General features: G+C 57.4%; 2 protein-coding genes across 5 annotated transcripts; one reads left to right on the top strand and one right to left on the bottom strand.

Moving 5' to 3' along the window:
- Positions 1–371: 371 nt before the first annotated feature.
- mcrip2 (MAPK regulated corepressor interacting protein 2) lies at positions 372–6,250 on the top strand. The gene is made up of 5 exons (XM_066690344.1): positions 372–785; positions 993–1,062; positions 2,308–2,438; positions 4,177–4,278; positions 5,875–6,250. The coding sequence occupies exons 1-5, from the start codon at positions 731–733 to the stop codon at positions 5,943–5,945; spliced, it is 429 nt and encodes a 142-aa protein (XP_066546441.1). The 5' UTR covers positions 372–730; the 3' UTR covers positions 5,946–6,250.
- Positions 6,251–6,816: 566 nt separating this feature from the next.
- On the bottom strand, positions 6,817–15,981 carry slx4 (SLX4 structure-specific endonuclease subunit homolog (S. cerevisiae)). Of its 4 annotated transcripts, none has more exons than XM_066689168.1 (15): positions 15,948–15,981; positions 14,628–15,104; positions 14,307–14,426; positions 13,827–14,007; positions 13,525–13,731; positions 13,201–13,412; positions 12,812–13,113; positions 12,198–12,444; positions 11,992–12,074; positions 11,704–11,850; positions 11,438–11,607; positions 8,808–11,356; positions 8,580–8,679; positions 8,120–8,470; positions 6,817–7,996 (listed from the first exon to the last, which is right to left on the bottom strand). In XM_066689168.1, exons 2-15 carry the CDS (start codon positions 14,974–14,976, stop codon positions 7,639–7,641), a joined length of 5,376 nt encoding a protein of 1,791 aa, XP_066545265.1. In that variant the 5' UTR covers positions 14,977–15,104; positions 15,948–15,981; the 3' UTR covers positions 6,817–7,638. The 4 variants fall into 4 exon arrangements, with proteins under 4 accessions (XP_066545265.1, XP_066545266.1, XP_066545267.1 ...); XM_066689169.1 differs by having other exon boundaries at positions 14,628–15,107; positions 15,948–15,978; XM_066689170.1 differs by lacking the exon at positions 15,948–15,981 and adding an exon at positions 15,746–15,909.
- Positions 15,982–16,019: the final 38 nt, after the last annotated feature.

Genomic DNA, 16,019 nt, shown 5'->3' with positions numbered 1-16,019 from the left:
ACAAACCACCCTGCAACTGCCCGCTATAGTGGGTCTGACCCACATATACCCTGATAGTCTTCTCTTGGGAGCACTTCAGTGTGGTGGTCCAGTTGGCCCTGCGAGATAATCTGTCTGTGCGTGTGTGTGTGAGAGAGCACCAGCTGTGGCTGCTCATGCACATGCACACACACACACACACACACACGCACGCACAGTCACAGTATTTTTCCATGGAGGGACAAAAGTACGGAGAAAGGGACCGTCGGCCTGTGCAGGTGAAAGGTCATCTGGCGGCGTGTGAAGGACGCGTCCCCTTTAAGGCGGCAGGGGGCGTGTGCTGACGTCACGGGGGCGGGGCCGGAGGCTGTGCCGCTGAATGACAGCTGGTTCCAGCAGAGCCGAGCGAAGTTGTCCTCACACGCCGGCCCGCCGAGCACACCAGCCCGCCGGACACGCCGCTGCACCCCGGCTGACCCGCAGGTGGACCCATGCGACTGTCCCACCGGAGAGCCGGCGCGTTGTCACAGTCCAGCGACGCGACTCTGTTTTCGGCACTGTCCGCACGTTGCCCCGGGACTCTCCGCCGTGGGACCCGTCTCGGCTCCTGCTGGACACGCACCGGGAGCGGGCATCGGCGAGGACAGCCCCCTCCGCGCACCGAGCGCCGTAACTCCAGTGTGAGCCCACGTCGCGCTGCGTGCGCTGGACGCCGTGCGAGGAGCCCGACTGCCCGGCCGCGCCGCAGCACATGATGTACACGATCACCAGGGGTCCCAGCAAGCTCGTCACGCAGCGGAGGACAGGTGAGCGCAGGCCGCCTCAGAAACGCACAACTACTTCCACTGGCACCGGAGCATCGCAGAGCAGTGCGTCTCCCTCAGCCCCGTCCACACAGCGTGTCCCCCGGCTGGACAGGGCGTCCTGGCTGCGGGTCCCTCACTGCTGGGCCGCCGCCCACACTGGCTGTCAGGGTATGAATGCGTTATAACGCTGTTGTTTCCTGTCCGAAGGTCCTACGCAGCAGATCGACAGCAAAGTCAGCGAGCTGAAGCACAAGCAGGCCCACTGGGGCCCGGCAGAGTGAGTACAGCCCGCCGCCCGAAGCGTTGTGTGACTGACCTGCCGTGCGCGGCGGAGGCTGCGTGAGTGCAGCTGCGGGGGGCCGGTCCGCACCCCACTCGCACCCCTCTAACCGAGTCGACTCTGTGCGGGATGCGAGGCCAGGGTGCCGGGGGAGGCGAGTGGAAAGTGCCCGAGTGGGGGATAACGCGAGGCGGGTGACCTTGTTGTGCAGCAAGGTGACAGTGCCGGCGAGCTGCTCTCTCTCTGCGGACAGCCTCCCGCAGGGCTGGGGCCCCGCACTGAGCCGCACTGAGCCGCACACGGGGGGCAGGCCCTGCGCTGCTCCAGTCTGTTTTGCGCCACGGTCCCGGGGGCTCCGCAAGGACACGGCAGCAGCTGAGACTCGGAGTCCCGGGCCTGCCCGTGTGGTAGCACCACCCCCACGCAGCGCAGAGGGGAGCCCGGTGGATGCGTGGATCCGTCCGGTGGCCGGGGAAGCCCCGCCGCGTGTTGCGCTCCCCGGGCTCCGGGCTCCGGCGCGGTGGGCTGCGGTTCGAGGCACGCTGCCCGGGCCGGCGGTGAAGCGGTTAACCCGGCGCGCCTGCGCAGTCAGCCCGCTGTGGTTACCAGGGCAACCGCATGGTGTGGGCGCTACGGCGAGCCGGAGAGGACACACCGCCCGCCGCGCTGCGCGTACACTGCTGCGGTCTGCTCGGGCCGTGGCAATGACGGCTCATTCGTGTTTGTTTCGCGGTATTATTCGCGCAGTGTACTGCAGGGGCAGAAACTATTTCAGTGCCAATGAATCATTATACTGCTAAAATCCACACAAAACAAATACCTCGCTGCAGCTGCGTTACAGTGGGCTCTTGTGCAAAACACAACACAGCACAGCAGTGGGTCTCAGCCCTGGTCCTGGAGGAGCCCCTACCATGCTGGTTTGTGTTCCTGCTGAACTCTCAATTAGTTAATTGAACTGTCCTTGATCTGTGAAGGAAACCCCACAGTGCCATTCCCTTCCACCCCTAAACAAACTGACCCTTTCCCACCCTGTAGGATACATGGTCACAGCAACAAAACTGTACAACTGTTCTCAGTTTCTGGTTCAGTTTAGTCCCGAATTAAACAAGGTGGTGCTCAGCTGGAAAACAAGTCAAATTATATAATAAAGCCAGGGGTCCCAGCAGTGGGAGGCGCCGGCAGGTCTGAGGTACCGGGGTGGTGTGGGTCGGGTCTGACGGTTGTCTTCCTGTTGCCCCCCAGCTGTCCAGCGCCGAAGCTGGTGTTTAACCGCGTGAACGGGAAACGCTACCACACCCCCGTGCCCCAGAGCGACGCCCTGCTGGACGGCTTCACGGAGGCACACGAGGAGAATGTCAAGTTTGTGTACGAAGGTAAGTGATGCCTGGAGCCACACTCCTGTGTTTTGTTGGAGTGTGTGTGCGAGACTTGTAACAGCTTCTCTACTGTTGGATTACTTAATATCATTCCAAAAGGGCATTATCCCCCCAGCGGGACATGAACATGATTTGTGACGCTTGACAAAGCGTAGTTTTCCTTGTGAGTGGGGTTACAAGACCCTGACATGACGCTGTGATTGACGCTGTTAGTCTTCGCACTGTACTGCTCACAGTTCCTGCGGTGTGGGAGCGGGGGAGGGTGGTGTGGGGGGCCTTGACGGCAGCAGCGCTTAGTTTGTATCCTGTGCTTTTTCCCATATCTTCCCATATCATGTTCATATCTCTATTTAACTTTTGGCCAGCTTGCATTGTATTAGTATTCTCTGCAGAAGTCAGACACTCGGCCCCGCTGTCTCGCTCTGTGGGGGAGGGCGTTATCTTGTGGTGCTGTGTGGCACACACCCTGCCACACAAAAGCCTTGTCTGCATCAAAGAGTAACAAGGATGGCAGTTAAACACAAGGAAGGCTATCAATTCCCTTATCTGGCATTGGGAATGCTCCATAATATCCCTGCCCCCCCCCAGACAGGGTACAGATAAGAGAGAAACTTTATCAGCAAAGGGCAGGGAAGCACCATCTGAACCCCACAGTCCATAACCCTTATTCAGCACGGTTTGTCATATGGGAATGATTCAGTCACACACACAATGTGACAAGATGTTCACAGCTATCCACATTTCCAAGGTGCTAAAAAGACAAGAGGGCTGTTATTAAAATTTTGCAATGCAAAGATGGGGGTGGGTATGCAAAGTTGTGTCCCCAGCTGTACGTGGGAAACACCTGGAGACAGGTGGACAGAGCAGGGTTTTAGTCATTTATTTCCTGAATCCAGCTGCCATTTAGCTTTAAAAGCGGAGGTATGAGAGGGCAAATGCTACTCACTGTAGATTATTCTGCCCCTCCCCTGCTCTATGGCCCTCGTTCATTCAGCCGGTCGGTCTGTCTGTCTGGGCTTTCTGGTGTTGTGCAAGACTGCTGGGCTCGGGAGCGTGCTCAGTGCGGCACTGGCTCTCTGCCCACAGGAGCGCGGGGAGAAGGGAGTAAAAGGTCACAGGTGCTAGCAGTGACGCAGCGGGTAGACAGCATGGGCTGCGTCTCGCTGACCTCTGTGCCCAGCGCCACACAGCGCGATTACGCCACATGTGATAAAGACTGAGGATGTAATCAGAGGCATTTGTCTGCTCTGGGGATCTGCTTTATTTTCCCTTGAAAGTAAAAAAAAAAAAAAAAACTAAAGAAGGAAAACTCTCCTCAGAAACCAACTATTAGTTGGTTTCAGCTGCACTTCGTTCTTTTGTTAGTGGATCCTACTTTCCTGTGGGACGCCGGGGTGAGCAGCGCCGCAGCATGCCTCACTCACCTACTGCAGGAAACCCTTACTGTGCGCTGCGCCCCCCGATATGAGATTATATGTGTAGAAGTGGGCGAGGATCAGTCGTCAGTCAGGTGTATGGAGGCTTTACTTAATGCTCTGCTCAATCCTCTGCTGTCCTGGTTTGAGCAGCATGGGGGGCTGTGTTGTGCTGTCCGGCTATTTCCACCGAAGTTGTGGTGCACAGCTCTCCTGTTCACCCGCAGGTGCACAAATACACACACTAGCCTCATGGTGAACCCACATGGTGAACATCTGTGCCGTCAATCACAGCCCTGCTTTTCTCTCTCTCTCTGTAGCCTGGCAGGAGGTAGAGCAGCAGCTGGGAGAGGGCGTCCAGGCGGAGAATGGCAAGGGACCAGTGCAGTACACAGAGAAGACCCCGAACCCCAGCATGAAAAGTGAGCGTTTTCCTCCCCCCTCCACTCCATCCACAGACCGCTCTCCTGTGTTGTCTGGGGCCTCCAGTCGGTCACTGCCCCGAGGGGAACACTATGGGAGGGATGTAATCTGGTGGGTCCTGCTAAGCGAGTTTGCCGTGCACTGGGGCGGAGAGAGAGATCCGCACATCCCCCCACTTAAAAATAAACTGAATTCGGTGGCAAGTATAGAAGACCACTCGGGAAGACAGAATTGAAAGTCTTAAGGTATCAGTCCGTGGAATTGGGGAGAAATCACAGGGGGAACCCTCTATAGTCGATGGAAGTAAATGTATAAGAGGTCAAGATGCTACTGAAAAGACATGTACTACTAAGAATGGATATGTGGAGAAGATGTACTATAGAGGTTCTTACTGTGCGATATACTCAAATCAACTCTAACAAATAAAATGAAGTTCACGCTAACAAGAAACAGTACCTGTGCGCTGGTCTGTTGAATACTGAGGCATCTGTGGCCGACAGAGCCAGAATAATAATACAGAAATGAATTGTCTTCCATTAAAGGAGTCCAGATACCCTTCGTGTCTCAGCTCCTCCTCATTAAGACATGTTGTCTGTTTTTAGACAGACCGCAGTTCTAACCCATTATTTAGCAATTCTTCATCTGCTATTAAATTAAAAACAATCTTGATGTGTCTCGCTATCTGTCCTTGCAAAGAAAAAATAAATAAATCAGTATATAACTTAGATTTCTAATTTAAATGTGGAATCGGGCCTTTCCGAAAAGTGGGATTTGTCGCGTCTGTAATTACCCCCGGGTTGCGGTCGGGTTCACATTTTCTCTCCCACCGCGGCATTCCTGCTCGATCCGGCCCAAACCCACCACCGCTTCCTCGAAATAAAACCACGAGCACAGCGCTCTGACTGGGCCTGTTTCCAGCCTGTTGCCGATTGAGAGCTCGTCTCTCAGTGTACTACAGAGCAGCTCCAGCCCTGACAGGTCTCTGCAAATCATCTGCTGAGCCCAAAAGGTCACACTGACGCAAATCTGTCCTTCATCTGTCCAGCCACTCTGTGCAATTTGTTTATTTTACAAAACGGGTCGTCTCATGAAGTGAAGCAATCAGACTGGAGCTGGCCCGATCACCATCAGATATGTATTTAATTATTTAAAGTCACTAAAAAAACGTTTATACTATTCCAGCTGTTAGACATGTGAATGTCATACAGGGTTTCCTGCACCGCTATTCAGACCAGGCGGCCCATCAGGCCAAAAATCGGTGCTGCCGGGCCAAACATACGTGTGAACGACAAAACAACAACTAAAGCTAAAGTGCACGTTCTCCGCCCTCTGACCTTCGCCAACAACCCCCCTCCCCACCGCTCGACAATTCAGCATCAGACCGCATCGCCTGCACATTCCTGCGGGAAACCGTTACATATGAAAATAGGTTCCCCTCTAGTGGATAAAACACCTAAAGGGAAAAGTAGACGGCAGCTCCCTGGGAAGAGGCACCCACATTGAAAAAGAACCGATAACGCATGTAGCCAATAAACGGTACAGGGGTGTCACCCGGCCCCAGACTCCACACTGACTGCCCGTCTTGCCGTCCGCAGACTTCGTGCCCTTCGACCTGGAGGAGTGGTGGGCTCAGCGCTTCCTGGCCAACATCGTGAACCTGTCGTGAGGAGAGCCGGAGCCGGGCCCGGAGGCACCGTGCAGACCGCAGGGACGGGGCGAGAGTCCGGCGCGGCTCAGACGCCCACACTGCCATGGCGACACGGTGGCGACACGTGGCCGAAATTCCCGCCATCCCCCCCCACCCCCACGGCCACGGCATGTCGTCCACCCCGCTGGAGGAGAGAGATTTTTTTTTCTTTTTCAAACATGCCCTGTTGTAAATGATGTCTGTTTTACTTGGCTGGTATTTGGTAAAAAAGAAAGAAAAAGAAAGTAAAAAAAAAAAAAAAAGTAAAATGGTATTTTCAGTAACGATGTTGTGCCGAAGTGAAATTATTGTTTTCGGGGTTGGAGGGAAAGAAAATCGAAAGAAAAAACGACGGGAGGGGAGGGGAGGGGAGGGGAGGGGAGACAGGAGGCAGAGGGGGCTGGTGAGATGTGTTGATGGAAAGGCAGCAAAATGCCAAGCAAGTGTATCGTTACCCTGGAGGGGCTGTGGCCTGAGGCAGAGGTTGTTGCTCCTCAGTATGAGCACCGCCAACGACAAGGACATCATCTTCAGAGGTCGGGAGACAAACTGGCTGCCAAAGCACGTCCATTACGTCCAATTAAAAAGTAAAAATGCATAAAGGTTGGACACGTGTGTCAGGCAGATCCGATTCTACAATCCTCACCCCCAGTGGTGTTCCCTGCAGGGCCCCCCCCACCTCAAAACATCAGCCTCAGCTTTGCTTATTTCCTGAAAGACAGCTGTCTGAGGGGGAGGGGCGGCTCTGTCGTTAGTGTTTTGGTAGAAACAAGGAATCCATACGGTCTGTTGCATGTGAACACATTAGCTCAACAACACTGTTTACAACACAATCACTCGTAGACGCAGGTGCAGCGCAGCGACAACGACACACTTTTTACTTTTTTCCCGTCTTTTCAAGTGCATCACAAAGCATAAAAAAGTATTACAACACTTCTTTTAAACTTTCACATAATATCCAAACAAAAAAACAAATGCACAACCATGACCCTTAAAAATAGACAAAACATCACTGATTTAAAAAACAAGAACGGGAGCTCAGAACTGCTGGTGGCGTTTGGACATGTGCCGGCAGACATCGAGTAGCAGCACAGTCCGCTGGACCGGACGCGCTTAGGGAGTCTGTGTCCGGAACTGAAATGCAGCTTCACTGGATCCGGGGACCTCGGTGCTGCCCTGGACAGTCTCTGGACCGGAGCTTGCGCAGGATGTCTCCGAATTGTCCTGCCTCATAGTCTCCATTCAGCCGCAGACACCTGCTATGTAAACACTCGGGAACGGCAAACTCTTCATGTTTGAAATGAATCCAATTCAGAGCTGAACGCCAAAAGCCAGTCACGGACGACAAAATGCACAAAACCAGAAACCACAGAGAATCACAAACTAGTCCCGCTGTGTTGCCAGAAACCCATGCATTCATCAGCGCATCTGATAACATGTTGGCACTGGGTTTCAAGAACGCCGGCCTTTATTGTCCAATTACATCTCGGCCTGCTGTTCCTTTATCGAAACACACTGAAATCCTGACCAATGGGACTCCAGGGAAGTCCATATCGGTGCGCTGGCCGGGGCGCGGGGGAGGGAACTTCTAAAGCTCCAATCTACACTCCATAACCTTCCTTATAACCCATCACACATCCCTGTACAGGGTCTGTCCTCCTCAGCGGCCCCCTCAGTCCCCATCCTTGCCCCTCGCTCTCTGGCTGCCGGTCTTGCCCCCTCTCTGGCGGCGGCGGCGCTGCCCGCGGGGCTGGCCCGGCTTGGCGGTGGTGAAGGTGATGCACTGGGAGTCCAAGAAATCCAGCAGCTTGGTGGCGCCCAGCCGGATGCCCGCCTGCCGGAGCCGGGCCTGCAGCTGGGACAGCACCAGCGGCTGGTAGAGCAGCACGCACCGGTGCAGCTCGGGGTCGGACGTGATGAAGCGCCGCACGGCCAGCAGCTTGTCCTCCTCCCGCGTCGCCGCCTGGGACGCCGTGACCCCGTCCTCCTCGTCCTCGTCCCCAGAGAGCTCAACGTCCTCCGGGTTCGACCTGAGGAGACGGCGCCCCATATTAGTCAGGAATTCCTGGCAAACCAAGTCATTCTACCATGGAAAGAACCCACCCAGCCCGACCCGGCACTATGAAGCTGCCATCCCAGGGGGAAGGCATTACCTCTGGGAGGAGAAGGAGTCCTCACTGGCAGCGGTGGAGGAGGCAGTGGAGCACTGGGAGGCCGTCAGCAGCTCGGGGTCCTCGGAGTCCCCAGCTTTCACAGGAGAGATGCCAGGGCCCCGCACCGCGGCTCCTGCTGGCTCCTTAAACGCTCCTCCTGCCACAGCAGAGCTGGCTGGGGCCATGCTCACCTGTGGGGGAGCCGGGGGTCGGCGGTGCGATGGGGCGGATGGGCGCGGCGGGGAGGGTCCCTCGTCCTCAGACTCGGAGCTGATCACCTGGTGAGTGAACTGGTGGATCTCCTTCAGCTTCAGGATCATCTGGCGCTTGGGCAAAGCGCGGACACCGAACCTGCGTAGGGGGAGAGCAGTCAGGGAGACGGAGAGAGAGAGTGAGAGAGAGAGAGGCAGGGAAGGATGGTGAGAGGGAGAAGAGAGAGAGGGAGCAAGAGAGAGCTCACCTGTTGAGTCTGGTCTTCAGCTCCGGGGTGTCCATGTCAGAGTAGGTGGGCATGGGGGTAATGGGCACCAGGGGGCCCAGGGATGTCTTCTGGGTGGCGACTGAGAGGCAAGAAGCACAAGAACAGCAATGGAGTCAGAATCCACTGGGGCTGCTCTCCAAGGGTATCGCACAGTCAAACACAAGATGCCCACCGCACAAACGCGCAAAGACACAAAGACATGGGTACCTGGCGTGCGGAGCTCCTTCACCCGCTGCGTGGGGGCGGCCGCAGACACTCTCTGTGACAGAGGCAGGACGACCTCCTCTTCCTCCCAGTCGGCCCAGAGCTTGGAGTCCAGGAAGCTGGGGTGGGCCTCTGGGGACCTCTCATCCCGGGGGGCCGGGAGGCAGCTAGGCCGGGGAGAAGCAGGGGACGTCTGAGGTGGGGTGAGGGCGTCTTCCTCTCCTGTCTCAGGAGGCGTGGCCGGACCGTTGCTCCCCAGGGGGCTCGAGTGCAGGGGCTCGGGGAAGCCCCAGCCCGTGTCATCGAACGGCATGGGTGGCTCGTCAGACAGGCAGAAGCTGTGCTCGGGTCGGAGGGGGGTTTCCTGCTCATGGTTTTGCTTTGTGCTTCTAAATTCACCGCCTCTGGGGGACTGACAGCTAATGCTGCTCAAGTTACAGTCCCGTACCCGGTCCTGAAAGTCCGCAGAGCCCCGTGACCCTGGTGAACGCAGCCCTACGGCGGCAGAGCTCTCGAGGCTTGGCACCGTACTGTTGACAGGATTTGTGCTCTTGGGAGAACGGGGTGAGTCTGCCGGACCGAGGCTGGCTTCTGCTGCAAGGTTAGAAGAGCTGCGCTGTAACACAGAGTCTTCAATAGGAAGTTGGGAAGAGGGAGCGATGGGCTCAGGTGAGGACAGGTCCTGACTGTTAGTGACCAGCGCTAACCTGCCCCCATCTTTTAATCTGTGTGGAGAACATTCGGGACTGCTGCGCTTCACTGGAGACACCTGGTGACCCGAACCGGAACTGGATGACACAACCGGGACTCTGGCTTCAGCCTCTGCTGTTGTGTGTGACCGCTGAGGGCCCCCATGCCTTAGGGTGGTGGTGGTGGATTTAGAGACACTGGAGTTCCGGCCGAGAGCCACAGCGATCAGGGAGCTCTTGGACCTTGCAGAGCTGCTGCTTTGGGCCAAACTTGACTCGGCGGGAAACAGGTTAGTCCGTCTGATGACTGGCGCGTTCATGGAGCTGTGGGTCTGTGTGGATATGCTCCTTGCCATGACTGGAAGGGTAGGAGTGCCAGGGACCAGCCAGGACGTCTCCATGCTGTCATCCTGGCCCAGCTCACTCTGGCTGCTCAGCCTGAGGGTAAATCTGCCGGCTTCCAGGGATCTTTCCCCGGGCAAGTCCGCACCGGGAGAGAAGATATCAGGAGACTGCTGGGACCTGTCCTCTGTCTTTATCAGGGTCCTTGGTGAATCTTCATCAGTTTTCGGTTCGACCGGCTCCAGAAGGGCCAAACCAGAGGCACTTGCGTTGTCCTGGGGGGGTGGCCCGCCTGGAGAGGCTTTTCTTTCATTTTTGATCGCCTGAGATGCCGTGCTCCTTTGCTTGAGCTCCATTTCTTCATCGGAGTCCAGCAGGACAATGACGTCCTCTGGCTTGGAAGCAGGGGGTGTCCTGGGGGTGGCTAGGTGTGGAGGTTTCTTCTCTGGGGTGCTTCTCTCCCTGCTGGCAAAGAACAACTTTTTGGGAGTCCCAATAGCACGTTGCCCGGGCTCCTCCCCGAGTCCTCCTGTCCGCTTCTGGCCGCTTCCAGGATTGCGACTGAAGAAAAACCTACTAGTGGGCGAATTCCCAAACCCCACCGGGGCTGCGTTTCTAGTTCCTGGAGATTTCCGGTGGGACGCCAGGGACGAGGCGGGACTGCAGACCGAGCGGGGAGGAGAGGAATGCGCGGAGCTGAGGGGGGGGCTGATGGACAGGTCGATGACGAGCGGCTTGCTGTTGGGATCTGGCTGGAGTGCTCCTCCTCTCGCTGGACCGCATACCTCCACTCCCGGCCCATCCTGGACCTCCTCTGTGGTCCTGATGTCCTGCTGGGAGGGCTCCACGTACACCCCCCAGGACTCTGAGAATATCCTGTCGTAGCTCTTATCCAGGCTGGGGTCGCAATGGAGTCTGGTGTCCAAACTGGTTCCGTCTTTCTCACGGTCTACTGGGACCGGAAGGTTTGCCGGAATCCCCTTCTCTGTGCTTCCACAGGCGCCTCCCAAATCCCCATCTCCTGGAGGATCAGCTGGTGGAGAAAACAGACGCTTCCCCGGCCACACAACCTCTTCTCTCTTCCTCCTCTGGTCCTCCTCCACTTCTGACTCCAGTCCTCCGACATCCTCCTCCTCCTCTTCCTCTTCTTCCTCCTCCTGTGTGCTCTCTCTCTGCGTCCCGGCCACCAGCTTCCTCTGCGTGGCGGCGAACTCGTAGATCTCATCCAGCTCGTCCTCGTCCACTCTCTCGTTGTCTGGGTCCGTGTCTCCCGCTCCGGGGACCTCGGGTAACTGGCCCTCATACTCCTTAAACCCTTCCTCTCCAGCTCCCTGGCCTTCATCCTCCCTCTCCTCCTCCTCCTCTATCCACATGGAGCGCAGGAGTTCCTGGAAATTGTGGTCCCCATCCTCACACTTTCCCTCCATGTCCTGCTCTTGGGCTTCCTGCCAGGACTCCGCCGGGGCCCCGTCAGCTCCTTGCACGCCCTGGCACAGCTCCTCCAGCTGCCTCAGTCCGAACCTGGGGGCCACAGAACACAAGGGTTAGTCTGCTGCTCAGCTCGGAGAAGACAGGCGGCGCCGGCAGGTGTGAGACACTCACCTGGACGCCAGCTCCCCCACATGGGGTGCCAGTGTGCCCGTGACGGCGCAGTCCGCAGTGTAGAGGTACTGCAGCAGCGCACACACCGCCTCTGCTGGCACCTCGCCCAGCAGCACCCTCCTCGTGCTGGGCATCCCCCCCTCCTCCACCGAGAACCCCTCATCGTGGACCTGTGGGCAGCAAACGCGGGGGTCACCTCGACCTTCACTCAAACCCAGAGACGAACATGACAGAGGGCACGATGAGGGATGTAAACGGCAGCCTACCAGTTGTACCAGCAGGGGGCAGCGAGCGTACAGCATGAAGGAGTGAGCGAAGACCACGTCCCCGGAGTCCGTCTGGAACTGCACGTCGCTCAGCTGGGGGTTGTTGACCATGGCAGCCAGGTCTGAGGCCAGCTGAGACAGCGCCACCTGCAGGGGGGAGGTCCAGACACAGCCCGTCAGCATTCAGCGATTTCAAAATGACCCATAAAGGGTTTCTTTATTCTAGGGAGGGCCCTAGTCTGTTCAGCAAGGCCGAGGAAGGGGACTCAGGGTTTAGCGGGACCTTACCCGGCCCTGGGAGGTGCCAGCTGAGGGCGCTCTCTCTGGAGTCGGGACGAAGCCACTGAGAGGGAGGGCGGCCGGGCTGCTGCCTGAGGGAGAGGACAGGACACACAGTCAGCCAAGACTGCATTCTGCAAACATGTACTAACAGCCCCCCAGAAACTGGAAAAAAGGCTTTAATTCGAACAGGACGTTGGGCTGTTATGACTCACTGTGGCCCTGTGTGGCGCTCAGCCTGGGGCCCCACTGCGTGAGCGTCAGGCCCTCCTCCGCCAGATCCATCAGGTCACGCAGCGTCTGGTTCCCCTGGGACCCACAGCTCACGGCGGACCTGGCGGACTCCGGGGCCCCTGTCTGCAGCCCGGCACTGCTGAGGCTAGGCTGAGCGACCTCTCTCTGGGGCCCCACAGCAGGGGCCCCTGGGACACCAGCCGCGGGAAGACAGCTGGACGTCCTTTCCTGTAAGCAAGTGAAAAGCAGGTTAGCAGCTTGGGATCGACAGAGACCACGAACGGACAGCTAAGTGTGTGACAGAGGGGGAGGGAGAAAGACAGAGAGAGAGATAATAATAATAATAATAATAATAATAATAATAATAATAATAATAATAAAAAAACCAAGAGAGAGAGACTGTTAGTTTTTTACATTTTCAAGCAAATAAAATCATTATATTTTAATTCTCATGATTAAAATAATTAAAATTCAAAACTAAAATCATTTTGAAACATTAAAAGACCCATCAAAGAAACCAAACCAAAACAATCGGATGCATTTCTAACCTAAACGGGAGAGAGAGAGAGAGAGAGAGAGAGAGAGAGGGGCTCACCAGGCTGGCGGTCCAGGGCTCAATGGGAGGCGTGAGCTGGGGGGTGTAGAAGGACTGGAGGGAGCAGGAGCTGTCCCACAATGCACTCCGCAGCCACAGAGGGGTGCTGGGACCCCCCAGTGCCGTGTCAGTGGCGGGGAGGCCGCTGGGCCTCAGGCCGGGCGTGGGTGGGGGCTGTGGTCGCTCCCGGAGCAGCAGGCTGGAGGCTCTCTCCTGCAGCCGGAGCAGGGCGTTCTGGGGGTCCTGAAGCAGCAGGAGGGGCAGGGGCGCCGGGGATGCCCCCTTCCTGCGACGCTTCTTCCCTGCAGAGGAGAGAGAATGAGATCAGTGTCACATGTGGATATCGGCTGGGGCTGGGGCTGGGGCCGGGGCCGGGACCGCTCTCTTACTCGCTCCAGGCCTCCGCGGTTCGTCCCAGACCCTCCCTGGCTGTCCCACCGTCTGCTGGGCCGCCCTCGGTCTCTCATCCTCCACCAGGGAGCGCGACAGAGCCAGGGCCACCATGGTGTCCTCGTCCAGGGGTTCAGCTCTCCTCTTGGGCCGCTTGGCCGCTCTGCTGGGGTCCGCGGAGCCCTTCCTCTTGGGGCGCCCGGGCGGGGGGCTGGGTGTCAGAGTGGAGAGGGCGGGTTAGTAAGATCTGACGCTGTGCTGTTCTGGACGCGAGACTGGTTACATGTGAAGAAGCCGCACAGACAGACAGCTGGTTCTCTCACCGGGGACGGGCTGCGCCGGCGTCTGTCTCCGCCACCTGTCTCTGCAGGGCCTCCAGCAGCAGTGGGGGGGGGACGCCCATGGCCACCGCGCAGCGCTTCAGGTGGGCGGCCCGGCTCTGCGGGGATCTGAACTCCTTCCCGCAGATGGGACACTCGGGGACCCTGTGGACGGACGGCGGTATGGACCCCTCGCTCTCGTCCAGGCACCTGTGGGGAGGATGGAGAGACACTTCAGTACAGTGGGGGGGCCGCACTGCCCTGCTGGGCCGGGGGGCCGGATCGCAGACGGCGCGGGGACAGACCTGTTGATGTGTTGGGTGCGGCGGACAGCGTTCATGGCCGACAGGTCCTTCTGGCACATCTGGCAGAAGAAGAGCCCCTCGCACTCCAGCCCCACCGCCCCCCACGCCTCCCTCTGCAGAGCCTCCTGCAGCCGCACGGCCAGGGCCTCGTCCCCCTCCAGGCCGGGGGCCACGGCGGGAGCTGCAGGACACGGCACAGGGCAGAGGGTTACCGACTGGGTAAACAGGAGTCAGGATCAGGGCCTGACTTGGGCCTCTGTGTGTGTGAGGCTGTGAGTACTGTGCATTAACCAAGTGAACTAACAAGCTATGCAAAACTAAACGGAGTAACAACAACAAGAATAAATCTAGCTTTCTTTCATAGGTTTACAAACACACTGTTGCTCAGCAGGGATTGTGAACGTCAGTTATAATAACACTGATCACTAAAGGTCCCTCCATAGCTGGCGTCCGGTTCTGCCCAGGAGCTGAGCGTCTGACCTGGAGGGAGAGCGGCACCTCTCTCTGGCTGGAGCTGCCCGGTGTGCGTCAGTCTCTCGGGACTGACCCTCTTAAACTGCTGCATCCTGTGCAACACCTTCTCCTTCACACTCGGGACCCCTGCAAAACGCACAGCTTGAGCCGCACATTCAGACTCTGCTGAACAGCCACCCGAGCAGCTGCTGTCAACACTCACAGCACAGCAGTGGAGCCTACACAACATACCACAAAATAATCTGTCCACTAAGCTCACTTCATGTTATATTATTAGTATATATAGTCTATTAGTCCTTAAATAGGAACTGATAGTTGTGCACCTACCATTCACTGGCACTTCCCTTGTGCTGCCAGCAGGAGGCGCTGCCAGGCCACTGCAGGGCAGGACAGGGTCTTTTTCCAGAGCACAGGGGTCCCTCAGTGCACCCCCAGCCTGGGAAAACCCGGCCCTTCTGGTCGTCTCGCTCTCCTCCCTCCTCAAACCCCTGTCCTCCCCCTTCCTGGACCTGCCTCTCCTGCCCCCCCGGGTGGCCCTGGGGGGCGCTGGGGCTCTGCTCTCCTCCTCTCCGCCACTCTGCCCATCTTTCCTCTTCTCAGCTTCCCCGGCCCTCCTCTTCACTCGCTTCAGCAGCTTGGCACAGAGGCCGGAGAATTCCTCGTCCGAGTCGTCCATCTCTCCCGGGGACCAGGGACTGCAGCCGGGCTGTCTAGCGGCCCCTCGCCTGGCGGCCCATCTCTACAGCAGCGTCAGGGTCAGCGGTGGACTCGGGTGCCCCGGACCTCAATGGACAGGTTGCACATCTGCTGCAGCACAACGGGGCAGAACAGGGCAAGAGATTGAAAAACAATCAGCAGGCAAAGCAGGATTTGCAGGCACCTCGAGCTCTAATTGTATAGTGCTTTCATTTACATTTAATTTATACAGTCACTACTGTCTATAGGACTCTTACTGGACTTAACTACTGCCTGAATTATGCCAAGCCTTTGCACAGGGCTTTCAGACCCCCGAGTGCGACCTCAGGTGGGATGCATCTCAGACCTGGACTGGACAGGGGGTGCACAGTGACACATCATGCCACTGAGAGAGTAACAGGCTTGCCAGGGTACAAGCACAGACAGACAGACAGACAGACACCCAGAACCGCCAGTCACTCGTTACGAGGACCCCGCATGTGATGAAACGAGCGCTTTACAGATCTGAGCACCAGTAGAGGTTCATCAATGCCTGCGGGCCACAGGAGCGGATATCGCCATGTTTTCACTTGAGTTTGGGGGACAGCAGGCGAGCAGGTCTGTACTGACACAGGATGGCGAGCTGTCGGACCCTGATCTGAGAGAGAGAGAGGAAACTATCCCACACAGACCCCGTGTGCACGCAAAACACGGGTTTCACGGAGGAGCTCGCCATGTGCGTCTTCACAGATAAACACCATTAAACGCACCGGTCTGCGGGCGAGTCGCTCTCACTGCGCTGAGCTGTTATTAGCAACGCTGACGTTATTAATCAAATATCGATCGAACCCGTGACGCAACCATGTCATCCGAGAGCAGAGCACGGGCTCGCTGGGGCAGTGCCCCCCCCCAGAGCCCCGCCGCCACAACCAGAGCAGCGCGTTTCTATTAAAACATGAAGTTCAAACTCACCCCGCAGCCGCCCAGCGTCTCTTCCGGACACGTGATGGGGCCTGTTGCGTCATCTGACATCAGAACCCTCGT

Source organism: Amia ocellicauda, chromosome 17 (assembly GCF_036373705.1).
Source record: "Amia ocellicauda isolate fAmiCal2 chromosome 17, fAmiCal2.hap1, whole genome shotgun sequence".
Lineage (NCBI taxonomy): Eukaryota > Metazoa > Chordata > Actinopteri > Amiiformes > Amiidae > Amia > Amia ocellicauda.
This window is presented reverse-complemented; position numbering and strand designations above follow the sequence as displayed.

Coding starts and splice junctions, on each gene's coding strand:
- mcrip2 (XM_066690344.1), top strand. CDS start 731: ATGATGTACACGATCACCAGGGGTCCCAGCAAGCTCGTCACGCAGCGG. Junction 1,063..2,307: donor GCCCACTGGGGCCCGGCAGA/GTGAGTACAGCC, acceptor GTTGCCCCCCAG/CTGTCCAGCGCCGAAGCTGG. Junction 2,439..4,176: donor TGTCAAGTTTGTGTACGAAG/GTAAGTGATGCC, acceptor CTCTCTCTGTAG/CCTGGCAGGAGGTAGAGCAG.
- slx4 (XM_066689168.1), bottom strand. CDS start 14,976: ATGGACGACTCGGACGAGGAATTCTCCGGCCTCTGTGCCAAGCTGCTG. Junction 13,732..13,826: donor CGCACCCAACACATCAACAG/GTCTGTCCCCGC, acceptor TCCTCCCCACAG/GTGCCTGGACGAGAGCGAGG. Junction 8,680..8,807: donor GAAGGAGCTCCGCACGCCAG/GTACCCATGTCT, acceptor CTTGCCTCTCAG/TCGCCACCCAGAAGACATCC.